Source organism: Temnothorax nylanderi, unplaced genomic scaffold, assembly GCF_030848795.1.
Source record: "Temnothorax nylanderi isolate EJ_2023f unplaced genomic scaffold, tnyl_v1.0 TNYL_tig0063_pilon, whole genome shotgun sequence".
NCBI lineage: Eukaryota > Metazoa > Arthropoda > Insecta > Hymenoptera > Formicidae > Temnothorax > Temnothorax nylanderi.
Genome location: NW_027249125.1, coordinates 849,305 through 865,949, shown reverse-complemented (window position 1 = coordinate 865,949; position 16,645 = coordinate 849,305). Strand labels below are relative to the sequence as shown.

The window sequence follows — 16,645 nt, the reverse complement described above, 5'->3', positions numbered from 1 at the left end:
AGGAAAGTCCCCTATTATGAGATAGGTTCCTAATATGAGATAACAGGGTTTCTTTTAAACTAATAGGCCCAGATAGGACCTAATAGTTTAAAAGAAACCCTGTTATCTCATATTAGAAACCTATCTCATAATAGGGGACTTTCCTCTATAATAATATATTAATGATAAATAACTGTTCCACAATTCGGTCAACTAAATTAATTCGTTAAATATAGACCAAAATGTTCGGGACGAAATATTGGCGGAAATGTCAAATATGAAATTTACTCAATGAAAAAACCGTGCTCATTATTGAACTAACTAGAACGATACGACAAGGCACCAGCGCCATACCCCTCGTAAGCCACGTTATCGGCAAGCTGCTCGGCCAAACGTCGTAAATTATTGTCGACACTGTCGGCGCGCTCTATCATCTGCAACAATTGCGCTAGCAATCTACCCCTGGTGGGATGGGCATTCAGGTCAACTTGTCCTATCTTCGCCTCCAAGCCGGTCTGTGACAAAAAGCTCTCCAAGCTTCTGTATTCATCAGTGTAGGTGTCCAAGCCCGGCAAAACCTGAAGAAGATCCTTAACATCGACGTTCTGAATCGCCTTCTTTTTGTCGGTTTCGATTTCTACTTGAGTAAGATTACCCAAGTATGTTTCTAATTGATTGGAGCACTCGGCCTGTTCTTGATTGAGTCTGTTATCGAACGTGGTTATCAGCTCGGCGATATTCATCGACAGGACGCCAGACGGAAGAAAACCGGAAGCTAGCAGAGCCTTCAGCGTTTTCAGTACGGCGTTTATCGGCCCACTGGTATCCTCCGAAGAAGCGAAAGCAAGTGCCTTTTGCCAGACTGCCGGCTTGACTGTTCTGTCCGCAGCCACGTCCATGAGTAGTCTTCGAATCTTGACGAAGTTCTCTCTTCTGGCTATCGCGATGAGGACCGGTGCGGCAATAATAGAGTTCCTCGGAAGTTTCCAACGCTTCCGGTTATTTCTCAGAATTAGCTCACCGTAGACGCTGTCTACAACGCTAGACACTTCGCCCTGATGACTCTGCTGACGCCTGAGATGACTGACGAAAGCCAGCAACAGATCTTTCCGGGACGCATATTCAAAGGGGTATAATTGTTCTATGATATCCGCTACATCCGTATTGTTTTGCTGTATTATGGAAAGAAATTCGATACCGTCTTTCGAACTAGAGATTTTTCTATCCCGAGATATCAACAGAGTGTAATTCAGAGTGTTGTCTTGAAAGAAGCTGGCGAACTCGGCGGATCCTCGACACTCCGAGGGCCTCTGCAAGAACGGCAGTAACACGTTGGCGGCTATCAGCGTCTCATTTTGCAGGGACAGACTGGAGACGGCGTTGGCGACCAGCGCGTACGGATCGGAGGACATGCTGAAGCCGGCCAATTTGTGCTTGCCGTGCGATCTTAGATGTTCGACGAGAAGCGCGATCGATTCTCTCACCTCCGTTGTCGCGTCTGGTATACGCAGATTCGCTAACATGTACGCAATCAATTCAGAACGCGGAGGGATGATCTTGTCGTGGATCAGCGTCGCCGTCTCGCCGACAATCTTCGGCCAGGGTCCTTTGACATCCTTGACAGGCGAGCGATAAGTCAGAGCCGAGGTCGCTTCCTTCAACTCTCGCAGAGATATCTTCTCCAATGGGTCGGCCTTCGGCGGTCCGAATGTGGGCCTGTAGATCTCGTCGGCGTTCAGAAGGCCCTCCGACAGGGATCGCCGTATCAAGGATATCGCCGGCAGAAGATACTCGGGCAAGCGGTCTTCCATGGATCCAAGGATACTGTCCATCTGCTCCGCGATAGGCGCGTACGTTACGGAAGGTAAGACGTCGAGACAGTCGAGCAGCGAACCGCCGTTTTTCAAGTAGTCCTCGATGATCTTTACGGAGTGATGCATCTCGTAACTCTGTATCTGTGAGAATAAAAAAACGAATGAGCGTAAATTCTGGCGCCGGAATGAAGTATGCCTAACTAAAGTTCTCAAAATAGTAAAAGCCGACATTATTTACATTAGATAAAAATTATTGAAATCAATACGACCATAGCATCATCAACCTTCACGATTAAATGAAACCACGAATGAAACTTATATGTATTTGTTCTGTTAATTTATTTCGAAAATACATCTTTAGCATCGCGATCTCTTTCCACGCAAGGATGACTTCTTACGTTCTGGTTTTTGGAAAAACAAAACTTACCGGCAACTCGTGAAGAATTTTCCCGATGTTGTGCTTTAGTCGTGCCGCCGTTTTTAATTTCAACGTCAATTTTCTCTCCAGAGATGAGGAATGTCTCCCGGCATCGTCGAACGATTTGGACGATTTCGCGAGGAGAAATCCGAATAGGTGGATCAGTATACCGCAATGGAGCCACATATTCTTCGTGTCGAGAACTGATTCTATCGTACTGTCGACGGCATCTAGTTGAAGGTATGTATAAAAATATTATTTGAACCTATGTGTACGTGTGCGATCGTAAATAACTTTTATTAAAGCGTGCGGGTGCGAACGTTGATAGCGCGAATTGAATTCCCGCGATCGGGAACGGTATAAAGATTTAATGTGATTACTGATTGCGAACGTGGAAAGCATTAAACCGTGATCCTGTCACGAAGAGATTTCTGTAAACTGCGATTTCAACATTTTTTCTTTTTATCATTCTTGCCTTATTATTACTTATAATATATCAAAAATGAGTAGCAAACGTGTTTCTAAAAGAAATCTTTTTTTTTATTAAGGTGTGTACATTTAAATATTTTTAAGACTTACAAAATATTACATAGTGAAAAAAAGAGTATATACGCATATTTTTAAACAATATTTTTATACATGCTGTTAGACAGGTGAACTTAAGTCGCGCTAGAATTATAATATATATATTTAATATATCTCTAACAGTCATGTGTGAGCAGTGTTGCAGGCAATATTTTTTATACTTTTTGTAATACTTTATAATATAGAACATTAATGAAGTGTTAAATTAAGTAATATGATGTATGGCAGAATATTGCATAAGATGCATATATCAATAAATATATTATAACGCATGTCATAATACAATTTATTCTTAATTGTCAATAAGTCTACAAAAAGAGATAGTTATTTATGTCCATTTACATAAGTATTTTACTATTGTAATAAATTCATTACGATAATAATAATCGCCGTAAAATTCAGAAGTAAAACTCGTAACTTTAATCCTCATGTAAATATAAGTAGCGTAGTTTTAATGAGTCTACATAAGAGGTTTGTTGATTAGCACATTTGTGTTTTGCAGCAAAAAACCAGCGTTACGTAGTGGAGATCTGCTCTTGAATCCAGGGTGTATATTTGGCCACGTCAACATAGACGACGTAATTTGAAAGATCGCACTTAAAAGATGAATCCAATAATGACCGCGAAACAATGCCGCGTAAATAATAACGGCCTGTGGTAGAGTCGACAAGCACCAGTCCGCTCCCACTGTCACCGTTGCATGGACCGCTGTTATCTCGCAAACCGGCGCAAAAGGTGCCTTTCTTCGAGGTGAGAGCGTGGAAAAACCGATGACTCCAGAGACAGGTCTCCTATAATTCGCGCAACAACAGATCTTCATTATTTGAAATATTTGATATTATGATAGCGCTGATTTGACGATTTCCTGATATCGTTAGCATTTCGGAATTGTGTGGAATTGTGTTATTTCAAGAACGAAAATTCGCATGATCGACGATAGCTTATCAATTGGTGGAATCGTCAATCCTACTTGAGGTGTGTAATGACTTGGCAAATCCATTTGTCATGGAGATATGCGGCAAATATTGTTATATAACATCGTTGTCATAATAGCAATTAATTGTGTAACTGTAAACATAGCGAAATCAAATGGAGTATCGCGCGTCGTCGTTAACGATGCAAAATCTCTAAGTATTTCCCTTTCGCGATATAAATATTTCAGATTTGTCGTTATTATCATGTTTCGGACATTTTATTTTTATAGAAAATTGGAAATCTGCCATAGGAATTAAATTTGTATGTCGACCGAAGAGCGAAAGTAATGGAGAGCAAAAACCGGGCCGGTTTACTATCAGTGAAAGTTTTTACCTGGCTTACTATCGGCACGCTCGCCATCCGTGGTTTATCGGTGTAATGATGACCGTGTTCGTCTTGGCCCCATCCCACGACATATCCTGTTCTACCGATGACATTTTGAAGATCGGTTGAACCGGACCACAGGCAAATAGGTTTAATGAAAAGGCTGAACTCGACGGGCGTCCTGAGAGTCAAAATCGCCAGATCGGAATCGCCGTTGATCGTGTGCGCATATTCGGGATGGATCTTGAAGCTTGCGACCTCCCTATTCACACTTTCCGGCTCATGCCACTCACGCAACCTAAATCGTCCTAAGGCCACCTCTAACACAGTGGGAGGTAGGGTGTCGTTGCTTCTCCAGCTCAACTTCAAGCAGTGCGCCGCTGAAAAAAGGAGATATATGCATGAGGTACATTTTATAATATTCAAAAAACAAAGAAACTAAATAGTAAATGTATTTTAACGATATTTTCGAGATAACGCACTCTAACGTCTGAAAATATTACTTGTAGGGTAACTCCGGTATATACGCCGCAGCTAAAGAAAACTTAATTTATCGAGTACTATTTACTATGTTTAAGGCAAATAAATTATACCAATAAAAACTTTGTATTGTCTACTACTTTAAAAAAAAATAGAAATATAAAATATTTATTCTTTGTATTTAATAAAAAAAAATTTTAGAAACCCTTGCATTTTTGCCGTATATCCCAGAGGGGTGGGTTATATGACATTCATGGGTTGAATATACGTCTTATAAAAAATTACAAATAATATTTATAAATAAGGCAATAAAATGTCATAATAAGTTATAAAATGTGTGTAAAAAGTTTATTAAGGTGTAAGAATGATAAACAAATTATAAAACTGAAAAATTTTTTAAAGAAAATAGACGAACGGTAGATGCATTAAATGTTATTGTTATATGATCCGGAAAAAGGAGGAAAAAGAACACATAGGAGATTTCGATTTTTATAGAGTGTTTGTACTATGGCATAAATCCCGCACGCTATAAATCCTAAACAGGTGCGATATACAAGATATCAAGCTAAACAAAGAATACAAGAGCTATGCACTTGTATCTTGCTGTATTTCATCCTTTACTATCCCTTTACACTTATGTATCATGAAATAACCATTAAACCTTTTACATTCCATACAGTAATCATTTTACGTAGTAGTAATATATGATCGCACTACTCACTACATTGAAAAATCGATCCAACTCACCACAGTTTCGTTAATATTGTTACGCCCGCGCTGAAACGGCCCTTAACTCCGAGCTGAAGCGAGCGGTCATTCCGCAGAAGTCGCGAAGCGGTCCCTTGACAACGGGACATTTATTGATTTAATTACCGCCTTGAGATCGATCTGGTGACTCGTTTCGTTCGGACCGGTTTTCCCAGATCTCTTTATTGTATTCCGTTCTGAGCCTGAATAAACCCGAGTTCTTTTGTAATAACGAGGGTGGTTATTTCTGCGATCCCGGGAGCACGCGTACGCGTTCGCGAGTGCGCGCGTAACAATATTAACAGTAAAGAACTGAAATTACAACACAATACTAATATGGCATAAAGGCACATAACAGTGTGATTGCGAGCCAGTATCTTTATTCCTTCTATTTTTTCTGATTTCTGCGGCGTAAATACCGGGGGGGAGAGTTACCCTATATAAATGAACACACAATTATCCAGAACATCTTCAGGAAAACAAGAAAAAATAAACGATAAATAATAAATATTGCAGATGTAGGACAAGAAATTCATATGGCTCGATGTACAGAGAGTACTAGCTAGTAATATTGAATTTTTTTTTATTAATATACCTGTTATAACATGTCTGTTTGTCAGAATTGTACCACCACACGTAAACACATGGTCTAGCCTTACAACGAAGAGTGCCACCAGCCACGGCCATTGGCCCTCCATTGTCTCCTCTCCGCGACTGATCAAAAGATTTGGGCGGTTGTTATTATAGATGTCAATACCGCATTCGTTATTGTTATTGTTGGTGTTATTATTAGTGTTATTGTATTGTGCGGGTTTTTGGGCCTGAACCGTCAGGAAGTCTTTTATCAGATCGTTATCATCTCTAGGAAGGTCGGCGGTAGGTGATGAGTTTTCAGTGACGCTTGAGTTATAATGCGGTGGGATATTCAGTGAAGGTAATAACACCTCGCCTGACGGATATACCACTTCGACAGTAGTTGTGAAATTTCCTGTTTCTGAAATGAAATATATAACATTGTTATTCGAATCACGTAGACTTTTAGAAAGAAAAGATTTTTTCTCCCAGAGAAAAAAAAAATAATCTCCGAAACATGGAAATAATCGTCAAATATTTTTTTATAGAAATAAAGAAAATGTGTATGTACAAAGAGAAAATTTCAGATGTTTACAGTTAGTGTTATCTCTTTATTTATCTTCGCTGTTCTAGTTGGAAATTACGTAGTCAGATACAAGATATGACAAAATATGAACTAATTTTATGTAACTCGAAAGAATGGATGAGTATAACTTTTACTTTTGTCTCTTCAAATATATATGGGATTTATACAATAGCCCTTCAAGTAAATATGGTATTCACCAGAGTTTGGACATAATTGTTCATCGTTAAACCATATTTTAGTTAGTCTTGGAATTGCTTGACGCAAGGGAAAATGAACATGATACAGCAAAGGTCTGTCTTGTTGAACAGTTTGATTGGCTTCCTCTACTGGTTGTTCTATTTCTAGTCGAGCGACTGGTTCATTCTGCAACGATGATTAAGTTATTTCTATTTATTTTCTAAATACAGGATGCTCGTGGCAAATAAAAATTTTAAACAACTTCTTTAAATTATTTCTTGATCGTCCGCTTCTAATCACTTAAATCGCGAAAGGATTATATGTTCAACTTTGGTTTTTAGACATATCAAAGAATCATTTCATAGCACAAACTATACAGGAGACAATCTACTCTTTTCAAAAGACAATATTTTAAAATTAATAATGATTATTTTCAAGTAAACCCTTTCTCTTAGGTTTTATTTCTTTAAGGCACTATTTGTAGAAACAGTACGCGACTTTACTTAATTAAATTATATTTTAGAAAGTTTACAAAGAAAAAACTTAAGAAATTATTATAGATTGCCTACTAGCAGTCACAAACTTCTCTGTTATATTACTGATAAAACTAAAAAAAAAAAAAAATACTTACTTTATGTATCAAAGGGTTCGTATTAAAGCCTACCCTCAAATTGTATCGAGCATTTTTTGGTGGAGATGGGATTTTGATCTGTCCCAATATTTCGTCATTTGTCCCAGGTTTGCTTGTACATGAATAATATGGAGGACACGGGCATAGTCCTTGTATGGTCGTGCAAAGTTGCAGCAGAAACGCGATCAAAATAAAAATTTTAGCCATGTCTCGTGAAATTCTATTACAAACCAAGAAAATATTGTAGTTTATAAACATACTTAATTTTTATGAATAGATCTTAATATTTAACAAAATTTCGAAATAACCATTAATCAAAATAATCGTCATTAAATAAATTTTTCCATCCAGAAAGAGATACTTGTCGTCTCAAAAAGAATTCAAAAGATCTGTAACTTTATTTAAAAGAAAATTCAAGGAAGCGACACAAGTCTACCATGCCAATGCACTTATATCAAGTGACATTTACACAATACCCATATACCTACTTTTCAAATTGTGATATGTTGATAAAATAAAGACATGTTTTTTTTCTATCAGTATCTTACAAACTTTTCTACCTTATATATTTTTCGCAATTTTTTATGTACTGTAACAGAATATAATTCAATAGATATTAAAATGCTATCGACATCGATAGAGACTGGTAGGTTTCTGCATTGTCATACTTACTCTTGCGCGTGTATTTATTTTTTAAAATCGATTACAGCTGTCATAAGCTGTTCGTCCCAACAATAGTTTGTTCGTACCACAATAACATTTATTAATGCAAAATTATTTTCTTGATAAAACAGATGAAATTGGATTAAAAAATTGCCAAATATATGTCTATAACAAAATACTGTATGTATATTTTGCTCGATAACTGATAGAAAGAGAGAGAGAGAGAGAGAGAGAGAGAGAGAGAGAGAGAGAGAGAGAGAGAGAGAGAGAGAGAGAGAGAGAGAGAGAGAGAGAGAGAGAGAGAGAGAGAAAAGAGTTAAAAGATCAAATACTTCATTTATGCCGATAACTCATGAGAAGGTCAGCAAAGATAATAATTTCGGTTTAATACACTATATTCACTTTCCCAGTGGTATGAACATTTCCGTTTTAACGACGATTACGCGGATATTTCAGATCAGTCGAAAGATTAATACCTACGTTCGAAAGATTAATCAGTGTAATGGCATTCAATCTTTTAAAAGATTTGAACAACTCAAGTTTAATAATCTCGATAAAAAACCAGCTTCCAGAGAAGAAAATATATTTTAATATAAAACTACTTGAGAAAGAGAAATTATTACACACTGCTGCAGACTATAGAATCGAAACGGTCGATACTTAAATCATTTATTCACATTAATAAGTAAAAATAAATGTTAGCAATACAGCATCTAAAGTCAACAGAAGATATGTGCAACATATGTTCCAAAGCGAGGATTTAAATGGCGCAATTCTCTTTTCCATAAATTTGGAAGCTTTTTTATTAGAAGATGGACTGGGCATCTTCAAAGAGATGGCTTAAGATGGCAAACAGATAATTAATTTTTTTAAATAATTTATTTAAATATGCAAATTCCTGCCACGTATTGCAATCACCACAATCGCGGGCACGCGTTTCGGGGAAATTATTTTAATCTCTATTCACATTTCCAGATTACGTTTGAAGAAAAATTATTTCGTAAATTTGACATCTACACAGGAATTCGAACATCTTTCACATTCTATGAATACATATTCATCTTGCACCTTGAATATTCAACAGTCATTGAGCGGGCAGTAGTAGATCATGTATATGTATAATCACCGCTTCATTAAACGGACTTCAAACTCAGGCGAGAGTCAACGCGATTTTAGCATTAAACTATCCACCTTTACTTTTTTACTCCACTTATATTTTTGTACTGTCGACGTCGTTTATCTCTCGCGTTTTATTGGAATACTATATTGCATTTTCTTCTTGATCGTTAGAAAACGCGTCAAACGTTGGAATTATATGTCTTTAATATGTTTTTTCGTTTACACATTCTTATTTACTTATTTACTTTTTTATTTTTATTTATTCCCGAGGCACTTTTGAGATACTCCTGACGAAGCACGCTGAAGCGCTTCAGGATAGCCAGAGATAGCGGAATTCAACAGCGGTCGGCTCCAAAGTTCAGTTAAATCTTGGCTACGATTCTCCACAGCCTCGCCAAGTCTCCACCGAGACACCGACTGATCAGTTCTCTCAGTTTCAGCGTCAAAGATGCGTTCGGATGGAGCGGTAGTGGGGTACCGCGAGTCGAGACGATCATGAGTTAGGTCGAACCTATCATTCAATTTGTCTGAGGCGTTAGGCAGAATGTCGTAAGCTGACAATCGCAACGAGAAAAATATGAGATACGTATGTCTGAAATACCCTCTTTTCCTGGATATCGCATCTTTTTACTCTGATATCACACGAGAAGAAAAGAAGATTGGGAAACCCGTAGACGTACGTCCGATAAGTTGCCGCCGATTTTGCATGTTGCCTAAAAACTTATCAGCAGAATTTTTTGCACAATTCTGAAGATGAAGAATGGCGGCAGAAGAGGAAAATATAGGATTTTTCTCGGAGTAGTTGCGCAAAAATTTAATAATGTATTTCCGAGTAGAACATAAGTTTTGGGCATTTTATTCGAGTTGACGGAAATTTAGTGACATCTATGTGAGAAACGAATGTCTGTAGCCATTTGAGGATTTGCAGGGACTGACTTGAAACGATGTCTTGGCGATCAACGATCGGAGGACACGCTAAAACCGGTCAATTTGTGTTTGCCGTGCGATTGCATATGTCGATGAAAAGTGCGATTCCGACATGGACAGCACTGAACCTTGTTTAAATGATCTTGTCACGAAGCGATGTGGATTGCGATTTTAACACTTCCTTCCTTTCTCGTTTGATTATTATTCATAACATTTTCTAAGAAGATTACAATAGGTAACGCATATATTTAGAAAACAGAAAACAATTTTTATTATTACATCTAAATATTTTTTAAGACTTATAAAATAGTATAACGTGTAAAAAGAGTACATGCGTAAGTCATAACTTAACTTTGTAGGTTGATTTTACATAATTAAACATTGTTTTTATATATGTTAGACAGACAAAACTTAAGTCGTTCGATTTATATTTAATATTATCTCTATATTTTATATATTTCTTGTCATGAGCAGAATTTCCGACAATATTTTTTGTACTTTTTATAATGTTTTGTGATGTGAAATGTTGATGATGTATTTAATAAGTTAAATAATACAATATATGACGGAACATAAACGCTTCGGTAATATCATAACACGTATCACGATTTATTCTTAATTATTAATAAGTCCACAATGACAGATATATAGTTACATTTGTATCAATTTACATATTCCATTTTATATTCATAATAAATACATTACGATAAAAGGAATCACCGTAAAAAGTCAAAAATAAAATTCTAGTACTTTAATCTTTATGTCGTCGTATATAAGTGCCGTTGCTTCGGATAAACATACATATGACGGAGTATAAACACATCGGTAAGCATATCGTAACACGTATCATGATACGATTTATTCTTAATTATTAATAAGTCCACAATGACGGATATATAGTTACATTTGTATCAATTTACATATTCCATTTTATATTCATAATAAATACATTACGATAAAAGGAATCACCGTAAAAAGTCAAAAATAAAATTCTAGTACTTTAATCTTTATGTCGTCGTATATAAGTGTCGTGACTTCAAATAAGCTTTACGTAAAAAGCTTGTCGATTAATACATCTTGCGTTCTGAGGCGAGTGACTAGTGCTACGTGGAGATTTGCTGTAAAATCCAAAATTGGTATTTGGCCACGTCGACAAAAACGGTGAACTTTGTGAGATCGCACAACGGTTCATTGCCGAGCACCGACCGCGAAACGACGCCACGCAACTGATAGCGACCCGTGGTAGCGTTGAAAAGCACCAGACCGCTCCCGCTGTCACCGTTGCAAGGACCTGTCCCGTCTTGCATACCGGCGCAAAAGGTGCGGTTCGAGGTGAGAGAGACGAAACCCTGGTAGCTCCAGTGACAGTTTTCCTATAATTAATACGACAATACCGGGTCTTTATCATATGCAGAATTTGATTCTACAACGGTAACGCGAAATCCATGTTTCCCGGATAGCATCGTTAGTATCTTGGTATTGTGTGAAATTGTGTTACTTTAAGAGCATTCAAAAATTTGAAGAGGGTCCTTACCCTGTCGGCGATTGCGCTTATCAATTTCTTATAACAATTATTGCATTTATCACTTTCGGTACGCGATGACTAACAAATCCATCTGTATGCAGCGAATAACAATGTAATAATTAAATTTGTAAACGTAGCAAAATCAAATGGAGTGTACTTATCGCCTAAGTACTTCTCTTCCGTGATATAAATATCCCGATTCTGTTATTATCAAGATATCCTTGTTTCGAACGTTTGGAAAATCATTCTCTCGTTCTTACCAAACTCACTATCGGCATCATCGCCATCCGTGGTTCTTCGGTGTAACGATGACCGTGTTCGTCTCGGCCCCATCCCACGACGTATCCTACCCTATTCTCGACACCTTGAAGATTGGTTGATTGGGACCACAGACAAATGGGTCTGATGAAAGGGCTGAACTCGACTGGCGTCCTGAGGATCAAAATCGCCAGATCGGAATCGCCGGTGGTCGTGTGCGCATATTCGGGATGGATCTTGTAGCTGGCGATCTCCCGATTAACAGTTCCCTCTTCGCGAAACCGGCGCAAGTTAAATCGCCCCAAGGCCACCTCTAACACGTTGGGGTGTAGAGTATCGTTGCTAGTGGAGCTCAACTTCAAACAATGTGCCGCTGTAATAAGAAAACATATGTATGAATATAGTTTCTTATAATCTGCTCGCTCTATCAAGAAAGAAATTAAGCGGTAAATATATTTCAGATATATTCTTGTATTTTATAAGATCAGATTTTATATTTTATAAGACCTGAAGATATTGTGTCTAAATATCTACATCTAAACAAACAATTAATTATTTCAAATATTTTCATGCTCATTTCTCGATTATATTCGGATCAATCATGAATATTTGTAAAAATTTATAAAATTGTATATTACTATGCGAATATAAATAGATATAAATAAATAAATTTCGTGCAATCTAAGAAAAGAAATAGATATAGCGTAAGAAGCTCGTTTTACATATGGAATACTGGTAATATATAAAATTTTTTTTCTTCATATAATATACCTGTTAGAACATGTCTTGTAGTCAGAACAGAACCAGCACACTGAAACTCGTATCCATTTCTAACGACGAAGAGTGCCGCCAGCCACGGCCACTGGCCTGGCAACGTCCTCTGTCCGTTGGCTATCAAAAGATTGGTGCCTCCGCTGCGGCCGCTGATACCACATTCATTGTAATTATTATCATTGTTGTTATTGTTATTATTGTTATTATTATCGGGTTGTGGGGCTGGTTGTGGGGCTGGTTGTGGGACTGGTTGAGCCGGAGTCGGTCTTAGAAATATATTGTTATACATATTGGTCGGGGTAGGTCTTAAAAATATGTTGTTGTTATTATTATTATTATGTTGTGAAGCTTGTTGAGCCGGAGTCGGCCTTAGGAATACGTTATTGTTGTTGTTGTATTGTGGGGGTGATTGGCTCGGAATTATATTTAGAAATACGTTGTTGCCAATTCCTTCAGAGAGAGTGGTGGATCTCTTCGGAGTGTTCCGTTCAAACGATGGTCTCGGTGTCGGTTTCGAGTTTTGACGCGATGGCAGGAAATTTTGCGAAAGCACGTTCGGCAGGTACAGAGTATGTTCCAACGTGATAGTAGTCATGATACTTCCCGTTACTACAACAAAACGTAATAATGCTATTCAATTTATATGGAGCAAGAAAATTTCGAGTGTTTTAATGAGCTTTATCTTCCAATTTATCTTCGTCGTTTTAGTTGGAAATTACGCATAATTAGATAAAAATAAGAATTAATTGGTAACTCGATGGAACTCTGTAATTTTTGCTCCTGTGTCATCAAACATATGACATTTATATTGCATTTTAAATAAATACTCACCATCGCGTCCCGAGCAATATCGTTCACCGTTGAACCATATTCCAGACAATGTCGGAATCGGATGGCGTAAAGGAAAATAAACATGATACGACAAATGCCTGCCCTGTTGAACCGCTGCAGCAGATTCCTCTTTCGATCGCGCCAATTCCAGTCGACCGACGTATCTCTAAAACATATTGATGATTAAACTATTTCTATTTATTAAAGTGCTACCAGGTGATAAATAAAAATAAAAATTTAAAACAAAGTTTTTAAATTATTTCTTAATCATTCATTTTTAACCACTTAAATCGCAAGAAGATATATGTTCGACCTTGCTTTTTAAATATTTGAATATATTAAAAAATTATTTACAGTTCAAAATATACAGAAAATAATCTAATCTTTATAAAAAAAATTTTACGGTTGGTACCTATTTTACGTAGAAAAAGTACAAAAGTCTTTTCTCTCCTATATTATTAATAATATGAAAACAGGATACTTACTGTAGGCAACTGAGCAGCGACTTTTAAGGTCACTTTTAAATGAAGTTCACCAGTTCTTGGTGGAGATTGGATTTCGATCTGTCCTATTGTTTCATCTGTCCCAAGTTTGGTTATATATGTGAAATATTGTGGACACGGAGATTCTTGTCCTTGTACTAGCGTGTAAAGCAATTGCGGCAACAACGCGATCAGGATACAAATCTTAGCCATCTCGTGAGGTTCTGTTACAAACTTAACAAAATACACGATAATGTACTTTATTTTTACAATCGTGTTTAATATTTTATTTAACAATGTTGAAATAATTATTATTAATCAAAGTGATCATCAGTAGTTTTATAGATTTTTTCATTCAGAAAGAAAGTTACGATTGTCTCGAAAAGAACTTAAAAAAATCTGTGACTTTGTTCCAAAGAAAATTTGAAAATACAAGTTTATCATGCAAATGCGATTTTATAATTGACATTTACATAATTAATATCCATTTATTCATTATACATCAAATTTTGATATGTTGATGAGATTAGAAAACAAGATTTCGATACATAGTGCGAAATGATTTATTATACCGTTTACCACAAACGAACCAAGAAAACTGTTAGAACACGCAGATAAGCTCGAATATATTTTTAAGTATAATGTCATGAATATGATAAACTCAGCAGCCAAACATAATGTAATACTGCATTTACTCCTTGCTCGATAACCCTTAAAAGATCAAACGCTTTACTGCCAATACGTCATGAGGTCAGATAATAATTTTACTTCTATATAACTTCATTTAGTTTTCAACTGGTGTACGTTTCAAATCAATCTGTATTCGAAAGAGGTTGATCAATCTAATTACGTTCAATCTGTTAGAAAAATTGAACGATTAAAATTTAATAATCTTGCTAATTAATTAACTTCGAACAAAGAAAATCTTTTAATACAAAACTGTTCACAGAAAAGAGAAATTATTATGTAGATCCACACAGATTAAGACTCAAACGAAACGGCAAATACTTATCATTCATATTAGTAAATAGAAAGTTTGAGATGCTAGTGACGAGCGATGTAGCATATAAAGTCGACAGCAAATGTATGCGACATATGTATCCAATCAAGCAGGTAATAAAAATAAAAATTTTAACGACGCAACTCACATTCTCACAAATTTGATAACGTTTCCACTGAAGAACACTCTAAGCTTTCGTCAAAAAATTTCGTCAAAAAATATCGACTCCAAACAATAAGCAGATAACTTCTTTGAATCACGTTTCCAGATTACGTTTAGAAGGGGAACGATTCCATAAGGCGAATCGACACCTGCGCGCGAATCAGAGTATCTTGAGCATTCCACGAGCACATATTCATCTTGCACCTTGATTATTCAACAGTCGTCGAACCGGTAATAGTGGATAACGTATAATAACACGGAACACCGCTTCATTAAATAAATTTCAAATTTTAATAGGAATTAATGCAATTAACGTATAACTGTCTGCCTTCACTTTAATATTCTGCTTTATTATATTTCTTTACTATCGATATCGGTATCGATTGTTTCTCGTGTTTTTATTAGAACACTGTAGTGCATTGTTTTAATGCCCTCTAGAACATGTCTTATGCATGTCGAGTTATGCTTCTTCAAAATATCTTCTCGTTCACATAAGTATTCTTATTTAGTTATTTACTATTTATTCCTATTTATTCCTGAGGCACTCTTGGTGATCGAACCACTCTGAGGCGCTTCTCGATGGTCCGCAGTCCTCAGCGGAATTCAACGCTGCGACGACAATCTCCGGATGTTCAGCGTGCTAATTCTTGGAGCCAAGCTCTCACGGCTTCACTGAACCTTCACGAGACTGACCAGTTCTCTACCGAAATGCCTCGAAACACGTTTACAGTTTCCGCGCCGAAGACGCGTTCGAATGGTGCGGTAGTGGGGTATACCGCGACCATGGGTCATGTCGTGTCTCGTATCATTCAACTTGACCGGGACGGCACGCGGTACGTCGTAGGCTGACGAACCGCAACGAGGAAAATGGGAGATAAGTGTGCCTCGAGTACCCTCTCCTCCAGGACGATATCGCGCGAGAAGGAAGAACCGGGGAATCCGCGGACGCACGGGGAATCCGATGAATCACGGCCAGCGCCAGCTCCGCGTGTCGTTTCGCCATCGTCGCGACTATGATTATAAAGCGAAACCGAAGACTTATTAGTGTATCTTCTTGATGACACGCGTATCCAAGCAATTATGCAAGCGCGCGTTCGAAAAATCACCGTCATACAATAATTATCCTTTATTATTCTTTCTTTCTCTTTCGTTTCTTCTTTATTTCTTGCCTGTCCTTCTCTCACACCTGTGTCCAACTGATATTCGTGACGTAGTTTCGTCTGTGATCAATCAGAGGATTAAAATCTTTAGTTAATCATATTCTTTTAATCTTTTCAAATTGCATGAGTGTGCCAGCGTCTACAAAAGCAAGACTTTTGTTTTGTATTTCCTTTCTTTATATTTTCGATGATATTTTTTTTTTCTAGTTTGCTTCAGACGAGCAAGCTTCGCTTTTCTTGTATCCAATGTATGCGGTTAATTTGTCTATTAGGAAATCGAGAGAATATTGCGTTCAGTTCTTGAAAGAAAACGTTAAAAAATTACTCTTGAACGTGCAAATTTCTCATGCAAAACGGAAAAAACGCGTTTGTATATATATTTTTAGAATTGCCCATTGTTCAAACTCGTTTGCAGCGAGCATCGGTGAAGAAAAGAGAAATAAGAACAAGAAAAA

General features: G+C 37.0%; 2 protein-coding genes across 2 annotated transcripts; both read right to left on the bottom strand.

Annotated features, from left to right (window-relative positions):
- Nucleotides 1-191: 191 nt before the first annotated feature.
- LOC139773526 (uncharacterized) lies at nt 192-2,397 on the bottom strand. Its single transcript, XM_071708021.1, has 2 exons — nt 2,221-2,397; nt 192-1,934 (listed from the first exon to the last, which is right to left on the bottom strand). The coding sequence occupies exons 1-2, from the start codon at nt 2,395-2,397 to the stop codon at nt 297-299; spliced, it is 1,815 nt and encodes a 604-aa protein (XP_071564122.1). The 3' UTR covers nt 192-296.
- Nucleotides 2,398-3,044: 647 nt separating this feature from the next.
- Nucleotides 3,045-16,079, bottom strand: LOC139773505 (ovochymase-2-like). The gene is made up of 11 exons (XM_071707966.1): nt 15,017-16,079; nt 13,872-14,102; nt 13,387-13,552; nt 12,553-13,164; nt 11,784-12,154; nt 11,103-11,371; nt 7,290-7,548; nt 6,679-6,844; nt 5,918-6,316; nt 4,105-4,475; nt 3,045-3,587 (listed from the first exon to the last, which is right to left on the bottom strand). The coding sequence occupies exons 2-11, from the start codon at nt 14,079-14,081 to the stop codon at nt 3,312-3,314; spliced, it is 3,099 nt and encodes a 1,032-aa protein (XP_071564067.1). The 5' UTR covers nt 14,082-14,102; nt 15,017-16,079; the 3' UTR covers nt 3,045-3,311.
- Between the last annotated feature and the right edge of the window lie 566 nt (nt 16,080-16,645).